Raw genomic sequence first — 12,242 nt, forward strand, 5'->3', positions numbered from 1 at the left:
TCCAATAAATGAATTGTATTGTACGAGGTCTTTCTTGAATACAATGCATTTCAATTTGTACATGTATTTCCGTACTTTTTGCTTTTTTCAATTCAAATATTTCCCCCTTCAATATAAACAGTTATAATCCAGTATTTTATTTTATACAAATCTACCTTTTCATATGATTCAGGTTTTTTTACGAATGGCATTTCCTCCGTACCAAGAAGTGCAGTAATTCACCATCACATGTATGAGATGCAATTTTAATCAATAAATCATGAATTAATATGTAAAACTATAACATACATATACTGGCCTATTAAAGTTTTGTTATCGTCTGCGAAGATAAACTTCACAACCAGCTATTTACAAAATATACGGTAATAATATACTTCAAAATCTAAATAAAGAAAAAAAAATAAGAAAAGTTTTCGATTATGACACAATTTCTCTAGAATTACTGTTTAATGAATGAGTCTCTCTTTGCTTCTACCATTACAGTCAAGGTTAGCTAAAAAATCAATGCCCTGACGTCACATCCAATGAGAAATGTGTATTGCTATGAGAGGGTATTTCCCTTTACTGTTAAGTCAATTTATCACGTGGCTTATAGTTGTTTATATGTGTATTGCTTTACGAATGAAGGTACAAATGAAATATATGTTGGATAGTAAAGTGTAAAAATTAAATTTAAATTTAAATTTCTAAGTCATCATCTTTGAGATACTGAGGCTGGGAATTAATACTCATTTGGTAAGCTTCATCTATATAAGGCACTTATATTGCTTCATAAGGAAACAATGTCACATTAAATATGAAATAGTGATTGTTTTTTTTCAGCTACACTTTTGTAGACTTTATTGCACAATGTTATATTTGCATTTCGTTGTACAGTAAATGATTATGTATAAAATTATTTAATGTATTTCCTTTTTTTAAGTAGCATTTCGGGATTCGCAATTAACTATGTGAATAAAAATTGGCTTATCTGCACAACATTCTGTAATTGGTTTTTACATCATGATTCTTTGAAATGATATTTGCATCATTTAAAATTGTCTTCCAGTTTGTACAATATGGCAAAAAAAAAAGAAGAGTTCAAGAACTGTATACAATATATACATCTTTCGCATTATCGATTTCGCGATACTAATTAATGCTACAAGCAAGCAATCGATAAACGCCAAAGTCATCTGACATTGTACATCAAACTTTTGACTTTTCAGGAAAAATTAAGGTTTTGACATTTTTAAATTCGATTTTATCAGTAATAGTATGTCAACAGTAATCCGTTTTTATGCATACATAATTGCATAAAATCCTATCATATCGACATAAAGTTCATAATATGTCCTGCAGATATTTGTTAAATTTCAAGATAGTGTTGATTAGCGGTTTCCAGCCTTCGTCTTGTAAAGGGTGTTAAAACCAATGTAGAACTATCAATCAAAATCCAACGTGAGCCTCTGTGACAGCTCTGCGATGTATTTAGTTTTGCCTGCAGGAATTCGGGTAGAATCAGTCGTAGAAATCGTGGGATGGAACCTGCGTAGAGATTCGTAGTCAAAGTATTGGTTACGTTTGTATATCGCTCGAGGGCCTTTTCTGAGTCTTTTGATTATTGGTTGTCGGCTGGTTTATAAATTGGTACCGCGTGCCGAAAATGGACTAGTTGAAATTTGTAATTAATGAGTTACAGGTGTAAAGAGACCGAAAACTTATAAAACATTGAGACATCGAATAGTGCTTCATTAGTTGCAATACCTACCCTTACGTGAACGTTACATACTGACAGTGACCGAACAGTCCGTAACCTGGAATAACTTGGATATTTAAAAAATACATCGCTGTATTAACAGTATATTCATACGTTAGCATGTACAACAGCCTGTGCGATTCCGAAATTGCTGCCTTCACAACAGAAATCGGAAATTTATATGCCTATCGTTCCATGTATTTCAGGCCGATCTCACCAGAACAAACCCAAGTTACCTTGTCTCAAGACGATCTCATAGATATGGCTTCATCTCCACAAATCGTAAGTATTTTAGACTTGCCTCTTCTGTAATTGTGTGGGAATGCGTACTATATTTATGTCGTATTTAGCAGTATGTGATAAAATAATCTTTTTTTAATTAAAATTCGTAGAAAAAAATATCAACTAAACTTGAATAAAGGTCCATTACGGTGTAATTTGTATTGAGACCAGAGCTAAAGAGAAGTGCGAATAGTTTACTATCAATGATTTAAATATGAATGGTCTATATTTAAAGATTTGACTTATTCTGGATCAAAAGGTCATCATTGCGGTCAGTAATAAGCCTTATAAATTCGATTTCAAAACAATTAAAGAATTGAAATAAATTCTTTGAAAAATGTTTTTAAATTTCTCGGAAATGCTAAAACTGAAACGTTCCAATCACTACCAAATACTTAAGGCTTGCTGCTATGATTATTTATTTGTAAATTCACTCACGACTCAGACGAATGGATGTTTTGTACCCGCTACAGTTTATCGATACGGAAAATGTTTTCTTTCTTCAGGTACCATCTGAAGGTTATCATAGTGATTTGTCAGAATCAGAACTGTCATTCCATGAACCTGAACCAACAATGGTCAAACAGGAGAAAGTTTACTTCAATTGTAACACTGCACCTGAGCAGGAACAGAAAACTTTCATGGATATATCAACAAAAATGGGTAAGCTGGATGCTATTTATGCTTAACTTGACATTTTTCCAAACATAATAATTTTTCCATGTTTTCATATCTTTTTTTATTCAAGTATTACAGTTTAGCGTTGTGTATTAAGATGTTGGTTCACAGTTTACTATATTTGTACAATATATGTTTTTAAAACAGTATGATCACGTTTCCTGTAATGCATAAATACTGAGTAATTGACATAAGAAACCGGAAGACAACGTTTATTATTACTTGCTTTTCCCATTTGCAGAATATATCGAGGAAAGTGACACACTGTCTCTTTTAAGCTGGACAAGAAAACATCCAGAGCATTGGCAGAGCCAAGAGGTACTAGATTGGGTTTATTATGTGGCTGAGAAGATGTTCTCGGAGACCGAAGCACCCATCAGAGGCGAAAAATTCAATAACGTCACTGGTGCCCAACTCTGCAGAATGACGTTGGAAGATTTTCTAAACTGTGACAATTACTATGGAAAAGCTCTTCACGATACGTTTAGAAACTGTCTCATGCAAGGTAGGGGCTTACATTTTTTAAACAGGGGCCTTGCTGGTCCCATTATACATACATGTATACTATTTACATATAAAAGCGTGAGTTGTATATGGATCTTTGTACTCATCTGCTGAACACGACACGTTTTTGATAAAATAATATCTGATTACCTCATGCGATTTTTATCAATGCACAAACAAAAAAAATGAAATAAAATAAACATACAACATTATCAATTTTCAATACTGTTCACATTTTTATAATAATATTTTTTTTCATTTTACAGGCCGTTTTATTGAACCTACACCATTCGAATATACTGCCGATCTGATGAATTCCAATATTCCTGATATTTATAAAATGTACCAGATCTCCGAAAACATTGACCCGATCTCCATGGATACCAGAACTGAAAGTAAGACTTAAAAAAAAACTGATATGTTTCGGATCAACTTAATTTTACAAAAAGGGAGAATGCCATTAGTTACGAGAATTTTTGTCTTTGTAGTAAATAATCATTAAATAGTGTTACTACATATATCTTTTTATATTAGATTGATTGATTGATTGTTGGGGTTTAACGTCCGATCTTGGAGTAAATCGGATTGAATTGACTGAATGACTGCAGCTAACAATGATTTATTTTGTTTTTGCAGAAATGCTCGATGAGAATCTTAGTCTGGTAACCAAGATTGATGATAGCGATGGGGTCAGAAAGGTCAACATTGGAGGTATTTGGATACCATTTGATGATGACCCTTCAAGTATCCCAGACTCACTGCTCCAACACGGAGGTGAACAGAGTTTCGAAAGCTTCAGCGACGATGGTAAGCATATTTATAGTTATTTCCCCTAAAACAAAAACAGAAATGCTAAATTTTCGAACAGTTTTAAGTGCAAGATACTCACTATGTTTACAAATCTTGTATACTTTCTCCTTTTCAACAAATGATGGCAAAATTTAGTTACTAATTTTATATAACTTCTATGGTTTTTTTTACAGATTCAGACCGATTCAGTGATGCAAGCAATGATGGATCAAGATATCCTTTATTGTGCAGCTCGGGATCTTATGACTATTCCATGTTTCACACGCGACCACGCCCACATTCTAGTGTATCAAGTGACGAAGGTGTGTTTATGGACGAACCAACATCGCCAACAGAAACCAAACCACCAAAAAAGGGACGACGAGTTGGACAGGGGTCGAAAGGAAACCACTTGTGGGAATTTGTTAGAGACTTATTGAAAGATCCAAATTTGAACCCATCTTTGTTGAGGTGGGAGGACAAAGAATCTGGTGTCTTCAGATTTGTACAGTCCGAAGCAGTGGCGAAAATGTGGGGACGAAAGAAAAATAACCCAGGCATGACCTACGAGAAACTGAGCAGAGCAATGAGGTAGGTTGAATTTCAGGTCACATGACCGCATAAAAGCTAGCGACGCATGATTATTGTAGAAATCGGTAGCATGGGACGCAGTCAGTATGTGTTGCTGGAATGTAGTCTGAAATTGTTTTAATGTGAATTTAAATAAAGTAATGAAATATTTTAATCACTGATTTTGCAGGTTTAAATGGATTTTTTCTTCTAATAGTTTTTTTTTGGTGATATACACTTTATGTATATATGCAATTCATTGTTATCAAAGTCTCTAAAGAAGGAATAAAATTATTGTTTGGGGCGGTTTTATTTGTTAAAAGAACCTAACGAAAGAAATTAAATGCGTTATTAAAAGCAAAACTTTTATTTAAAAATGTTACCATAGATTATATCGATGTCATTGCTAAATGTGTGCTTTTCCTGTGCAGGTTCTGTAGAACAGCAGGTTACTTCGCTGAAGTGCCTAAGTCAGGGAAATTCCCGAAGAAATTATGCTTTAGATTTGGGCCCAAAGCTTATGGATGGAAAGAGGTGTAGAGAGAATGCTTAGGTTAATAACTTTATATGTTGATATTGTCTTTTGTGCAACTAACTGCTTGCTTGGTGGAAGGCTTCATGTACTCTTGTCTTATGTCTATCTGTAATTAATCCGTAACTTTTTTCTCATATCTCTTTTTTTATTTTCAATTATTTCTAACTGGTTTACTCACTTTTCTTTTAAGTAACTGCACCTATTTCTTTTTGCTTTTTTCTATTCGTTTCTCTTTATAAAGTGGTTTTTAATTTTGTTTTATTTTCTATCTTTTTTTCTTTAACATCTTATAATTTTCCACTGTATATCTTTTTTTTTCTGCATTTTTTTCTTTTTAATTTTATACATTTTTTACTATATTCTTTTTTGAATCTCTTATTGTGCTTTAAATGACTCCAAGTCAGAAACATTTATGAAAATACAAATGAAAAATGAAATTTTCAAAGTCAACTGGATAAAATACTTAATTATAGTTTTTTTTTAATTATTAATTAAAGTTTAAAAATTGAATCATATTTGAATACTTAAAATAGGAATACTTAAGACAAAATAAAACTTGAAGTATTAACAATCGTGTTTGCATGGATTTGGAGATGGGATAAGCTTCATGAATATAAATGTTACATACTTGCATTTGTACAATACACCTATGTTGCGCTTGTGCATCACAATATGCAATGTACTAAATTATTTCCTTTCATATTTCAGGTATTACTACAAGCGAGGCATTCTCGAACGAGTCGACGGTAGACGTCTGGTTTACAAATTTGGACCATTTTCCACTGGCTGGAAAGACTGAAAACATTTTTGATACCAGACCGTTTTAATTCTAGTCGGTAGCATGCAGGAGACGGAAGTCAAACGGAAACAAGCGAGGCGTAACGAAAAAAAAAACGAGTGAAAACGCCCAGTTAATCGCGTCAGTAAGAGTCCGAAAAGGGGATCAATTCGTGCGATACACTTTGATGACAATCAACTCTTCAGCCAATCAGAAATCCGGCAATGGTCGCCTGAACATGGAGTGCATAATCTCTAAAGAATGTTAGTTGAATTCTCAACTTAGAGAGTTTCAGTAAAGTGACTTTGGATGGACAGATTTTTTTTATAAAAATTCTACAAAATGGAGTCGATAATCCATGTCCTTTTTAATTTGTTATTTGTACAAAGTCTCATTATTTATAATAATTGTTAATATTTGTTATTTATTTTTGTATATTTTATAATAAAAATACATCATTTTTTTTTATCTATTTTCTTGTTTTTATGGTTTTCTTATAGAAGGGAATAAGCATTGATTTACAGTCGATTGTAAATTAAGGCAAATTTGGAACACTTGTTAATGAGACTTACAATGTAAAACAAACGTCATAAATGAACAATACAGCGCCAACCGATGTTATGACACATTATTTCTCAACATTAAAATGTTCAAGTCTTTTTTTCTTTAAGAACTGCATGAAGGAACAGCTACATCACTAAAACACTATTGCAAGGTACAGTCAATAAAACACTATTACAAGGTACAGTCACTATAACACAATATAACAAGGTACATGAAATACATTTCTACACTTCTCAAAATGATACTTCACATGTAGGTGGGGTGGGAAAACTACATTTCAACAATGAACTTCAACCCTGTCTTGAATGTACAAGTTTATGGTTGTCAGAATACTTGCCTTAACCAATCGCTGTCGTAATTTCTCTTCTAATTCTTTTTCTATGCAAACATGTAAACCCTACATGAGCAAACAGTGGTAAGGATCAGACTTACTTCTCAATTCGAATCTTACAAATAAAAATCTTTTTTCTGAAGACATTTCTGATGGGCCAATCAAATTTCTGCTATCATGATTTTGGAAGTATTTTTTAGAGGAAAACAGAGGATTCTGAAGTGGCGGCAGGATGGAATGTTGTCAGATCCTGCACACCGAATGGAACAATTTGTAGGTCTTCCTTTGATTTTATTTACATGCATCCTATGGAAAAGTAAATAAAAAAATAAACTTACAAAAATATTTATTTAGTTCGAGACATATCAATCAATCCTAAAAAAGCAACTTTACTTAAATAGCAAAGTAAATACATGTTTGTTAAAATACAATAGGCCCATTCTTCGAAAAGACATGCAACTTCAGTTTATATACTGAATCATTGATACTGTGAATCAGCGACAAGCTAACAAGAAGTTAGTGGGAGGTGTGTTGGTCTATTACCACATGTTTTAACCACATGTACAAATCATACAACTTTTTCATGTGTATATTTCATATACTTATCACCCACATATACATGTTATGCAAGTTGGCTTACACTGTATTACGCATGTACATGAAAATGTAGGGTTGTGACATTATGTTATTCCCAGATTTTATTGAGGGTGAAAAGTTCGAGTATTTGATAAGATTGAGCTGATAAAGTGATCGAACAAAAGCAGTGTTTGTAAGATTGCACATGAAAACCAGACCTACATGTAGTAAAGCGCACGACACAGAGTCAAAATCTGCCTTCCTTGTCGCAAAAAGGAAAAGGTATGAAGAGGAAGAAGGGATATTTTTAGGGGTTTATCCCAAAAGGTTTTGCATAGGATTTTCCAAATATTGAACATTCTACTACGTCTTTCCAATAAAAAAGTCATGTCCGTACTCCAATTTGTTTAAGCGTAATAACCTTTTATAGGTTATCTATATTAGATTATTAGTAATTAGACTGGTTTGACTAAAATGCTGATTACAATGTCAGAACGTGATTAAGATTATATTTAGCAAACCTGAAACCTGAACCTGAACCAACAATGGTCAAACAGGAGAAAGTTTACTTCAATTGTAACACTGCACCTGAGCAGGAACAGAAAACTTTCATGGATATATCAACAAAAATGGGTAAGCTGGATGCTATTTATGCTTAACTTGACATTTTTCCAAACATAATAATTTTTCCATGTTTTCATATCTTTTTTTATTCAAGTATTACAGTTTAGCGTTGTGTATTAAGATGTTGGTTCACAGTTTACTATATTTGTACAATATATGTTTTTAAAACAGTATGATCACGTTTCCTGTAATGCATAAATACTGAGTAATTGACATAAGAAACCGGAAGACAACGTTTATTATTACTTGCTTTTCCCATTTGCAGAATATATCGAGGAAAGTGACACACTGTCTCTTTTAAGCTGGACAAGAAAACATCCAGAGCATTGGCAGAGCCAAGAGGTACTAGATTGGGTTTATTATGTGGCTGAGAAGATGTTCTCGGAGACCGAAGCACCCATCAGAGGCGAAAAATTCAATAACGTCACTGGTGCCCAACTCTGCAGAATGACGTTGGAAGATTTTCTAAACTGTGACAATTACTATGGAAAAGCTCTTCACGATACGTTTAGAAACTGTCTCATGCAAGGTAGGGGCTTACATTTTTTAAACAGGGGCCTTGCTGGTCCCATTATACATACATGTATACTATTTACATATAAAAGCGTGAGTTGTATATGGATCTTTGTACTCATCTGCTGAACACGACACGTTTTTGATAAAATAATATCTGATTACCTCATGCGATTTTTATCAATGCACAAACAAAAAAAATGAAATAAAATAAACATACAACATTATCAATTTTCAATACTGTTCACATTTTTATAATAATATTTTTTTTCATTTTACAGGCCGTTTTATTGAACCTACACCATTCGAATATACTGCCGATCTGATGAATTCCAATATTCCTGATATTTATAAAATGTACCAGATCTCCGAAAACATTGACCCGATCTCCATGGATACCAGAACTGAAAGTAAGACTTAAAAAAAAACTGATATGTTTCGGATCAACTTAATTTTACAAAAAGGGAGAATGCCATTAGTTACGAGAATTTTTGTCTTTGTAGTAAATAATCATTAAATAGTGTTACTACATATATCTTTTTATATTAGATTGATTGATTGATTGTTGGGGTTTAACGTCCGATCTTGGAGTAAATCGGATTGAATTGACTGAATGACTGCAGCTAACAATGATTTATTTTGTTTTTGCAGAAATGCTCGATGAGAATCTTAGTCTGGTAACCAAGATTGATGATAGCGATGGGGTCAGAAAGGTCAACATTGGAGGTATTTGGATACCATTTGATGATGACCCTTCAAGTATCCCAGACTCACTGCTCCAACACGGAGGTGAACAGAGTTTCGAAAGCTTCAGCGACGATGGTAAGCATATTTATAGTTATTTCCCCTAAAACAAAAACAGAAATGCTAAATTTTCGAACAGTTTTAAGTGCAAGATACTCACTATGTTTACAAATCTTGTATACTTTCTCCTTTTCAACAAATGATGGCAAAATTTAGTTACTAATTTTATATAACTTCTATGGTTTTTTTTACAGATTCAGACCGATTCAGTGATGCAAGCAATGATGGATCAAGATATCCTTTATTGTGCAGCTCGGGATCTTATGACTATTCCATGTTTCACACGCGACCACGCCCACATTCTAGTGTATCAAGTGACGAAGGTGTGTTTATGGACGAACCAACATCGCCAACAGAAACCAAACCACCAAAAAAGGGACGACGAGTTGGACAGGGGTCGAAAGGAAACCACTTGTGGGAATTTGTTAGAGACTTATTGAAAGATCCAAATTTGAACCCATCTTTGTTGAGGTGGGAGGACAAAGAATCTGGTGTCTTCAGATTTGTACAGTCCGAAGCAGTGGCGAAAATGTGGGGACGAAAGAAAAATAACCCAGGCATGACCTACGAGAAACTGAGCAGAGCAATGAGGTAGGTTGAATTTCAGGTCACATGACCGCATAAAAGCTAGCGACGCATGATTATTGTAGAAATCGGTAGCATGGGACGCAGTCAGTATGTGTTGCTGGAATGTAGTCTGAAATTGTTTTAATGTGAATTTAAATAAAGTAATGAAATATTTTAATCACTGATTTTGCAGGTTTAAATGGATTTTTTCTTCTAATAGTTTTTTTTTGGTGATATACACTTTATGTATATATGCAATTCATTGTTATCAAAGTCTCTAAAGAAGGAATAAAATTATTGTTTGGGGCGGTTTTATTTGTTAAAAGAACCTAACGAAAGAAATTAAATGCGTTATTAAAAGCAAAACTTTTATTTAAAAATGTTACCATAGATTATATCGATGTCATTGCTAAATGTGTGCTTTTCCTGTGCAGGTTCTGTAGAACAGCAGGTTACTTCGCTGAAGTGCCTAAGTCAGGGAAATTCCCGAAGAAATTATGCTTTAGATTTGGGCCCAAAGCTTATGGATGGAAAGAGGTGTAGAGAGAATGCTTAGGTTAATAACTTTATATGTTGATATTGTCTTTTGTGCAACTAACTGCTTGCTTGGTGGAAGGCTTCATGTACTCTTGTCTTATGTCTATCTGTAATTAATCCGTAACTTTTTTCTCATATCTCTTTTTTTATTTTCAATTATTTCTAACTGGTTTACTCACTTTTCTTTTAAGTAACTGCACCTATTTCTTTTTGCTTTTTTCTATTCGTTTCTCTTTATAAAGTGGTTTTTAATTTTGTTTTATTTTCTATCTTTTTTTCTTTAACATCTTATAATTTTCCACTGTATATCTTTTTTTTTCTGCATTTTTTTCTTTTTAATTTTATACATTTTTTACTATATTCTTTTTTGAATCTCTTATTGTGCTTTAAATGACTCCAAGTCAGAAACATTTATGAAAATACAAATGAAAAATGAAATTTTCAAAGTCAACTGGATAAAATACTTAATTATAGTTTTTTTTTAATTATTAATTAAAGTTTAAAAATTGAATCATATTTGAATACTTAAAATAGGAATACTTAAGACAAAATAAAACTTGAAGTATTAACAATCGTGTTTGCATGGATTTGGAGATGGGATAAGCTTCATGAATATAAATGTTACATACTTGCATTTGTACAATACACCTATGTTGCGCTTGTGCATCACAATATGCAATGTACTAAATTATTTCCTTTCATATTTCAGGTATTACTACAAGCGAGGCATTCTCGAACGAGTCGACGGTAGACGTCTGGTTTACAAATTTGGACCATTTTCCACTGGCTGGAAAGACTGAAAACATTTTTGATACCAGACCGTTTTAATTCTAGTCGGTAGCATGCAGGAGACGGAAGTCAAACGGAAACAAGCGAGGCGTAACGAAAAAAAAAACGAGTGAAAACGCCCAGTTAATCGCGTCAGTAAGAGTCCGAAAAGGGGATCAATTCGTGCGATACACTTTGATGACAATCAACTCTTCAGCCAATCAGAAATCCGGCAATGGTCGCCTGAACATGGAGTGCATAATCTCTAAAGAATGTTAGTTGAATTCTCAACTTAGAGAGTTTCAGTAAAGTGACTTTGGATGGACAGATTTTTTTTATAAAAATTCTACAAAATGGAGTCGATAATCCATGTCCTTTTTAATTTGTTATTTGTACAAAGTCTCATTATTTATAATAATTGTTAATATTTGTTATTTATTTTTGTATATTTTATAATAAAAATACATCATTTTTTTTTATCTATTTTCTTGTTTTTATGGTTTTCTTATAGAAGGGAATAAGCATTGATTTACAGTCGATTGTAAATTAAGGCAAATTTGGAACACTTGTTAATGAGACTTACAATGTAAAACAAACGTCATAAATGAACAATACAGCGCCAACCGATGTTATGACACATTATTTCTCAACATTAAAATGTTCAAGTCTTTTTTTCTTTAAGAACTGCATGAAGGAACAGCTACATCACTAAAACACTATTGCAAGGTACAGTCAATAAAACACTATTACAAGGTACAGTCACTATAACACAATATAACAAGGTACATGAAATACATTTCTACACTTCTCAAAATGATACTTCACATGTAGGTGGGGTGGGAAAACTACATTTCAACAATGAACTTCAACCCTGTCTTGAATGTACAAGTTTATGGTTGTCAGAATACTTGCCTTAACCAATCGCTGTCGTAATTTCTCTTCTAATTCTTTTTCTATGCAAACATGTAAACCCTACATGAGCAAACAGTGGTAAGGATCAGACTTACTTCTCAATTCGAATCTTACAAATAAAAATCTTTTTTCTGAAGACATTTCTGATGGGCCAATCAAATTTCTGCTATCA

At 33.0% G+C, this 12,242-nt stretch overlaps 2 protein-coding genes across 5 annotated transcripts; both read left to right on the forward strand.

Annotated features, from left to right (window-relative positions):
• The first annotated feature begins 594 nt into the window (after nt 1-594).
• On the forward strand, nt 595-6,346 carry LOC148610227 (ETS homologous factor-like). Of its 3 annotated transcripts, XM_088542462.1 has the most exons (9): nt 595-735; nt 1,945-2,020; nt 2,527-2,683; nt 2,940-3,203; nt 3,469-3,597; nt 3,839-4,009; nt 4,186-4,582; nt 4,993-5,114; nt 5,805-6,346. In XM_088542462.1, exons 2-8 carry the CDS (start codon nt 2,000-2,002, stop codon nt 5,099-5,101), a joined length of 1,248 nt encoding a protein of 415 aa, XP_088398588.1. In that variant the 5' UTR covers nt 595-735; nt 1,945-1,999; the 3' UTR covers nt 5,102-5,114; nt 5,805-6,346. The 3 variants fall into 3 exon arrangements, with proteins under 3 accessions (XP_088398588.1, XP_088398586.1, XP_088398587.1); XM_088542460.1 differs by lacking the exon at nt 595-735 and having other exon boundaries at nt 1,926-2,020; XM_088542461.1 differs by lacking the exons at nt 595-735; nt 4,993-5,114 and having other exon boundaries at nt 5,805-6,040.
• A 1,532-nt stretch (nt 6,347-7,878) lies between these two features.
• Nucleotides 7,879-11,641, forward strand: LOC148610228 (ETS homologous factor-like). Of its 2 annotated transcripts, XM_088542463.1 has the most exons (7): nt 7,879-7,978; nt 8,235-8,498; nt 8,764-8,892; nt 9,134-9,304; nt 9,481-9,877; nt 10,288-10,409; nt 11,100-11,641. In XM_088542463.1, the coding sequence occupies exons 1-6, from the start codon at nt 7,891-7,893 to the stop codon at nt 10,394-10,396; spliced, it is 1,158 nt and encodes a 385-aa protein (XP_088398589.1). In that variant the 5' UTR covers nt 7,879-7,890; the 3' UTR covers nt 10,397-10,409; nt 11,100-11,641. The 2 variants fall into 2 exon arrangements, with proteins under 2 accessions (XP_088398589.1, XP_088398590.1); XM_088542464.1 differs by lacking the exon at nt 10,288-10,409.
• Nucleotides 11,642-12,242: the final 601 nt, after the last annotated feature.

This window comes from Perna viridis, chromosome 8 (genome assembly GCF_037379345.1).
Source record: "Perna viridis isolate PV_CMFRI_1.1 ecotype Kerala chromosome 8, ASM3737934v1, whole genome shotgun sequence".
Lineage (NCBI taxonomy): Eukaryota > Metazoa > Mollusca > Bivalvia > Mytilida > Mytilidae > Perna > Perna viridis.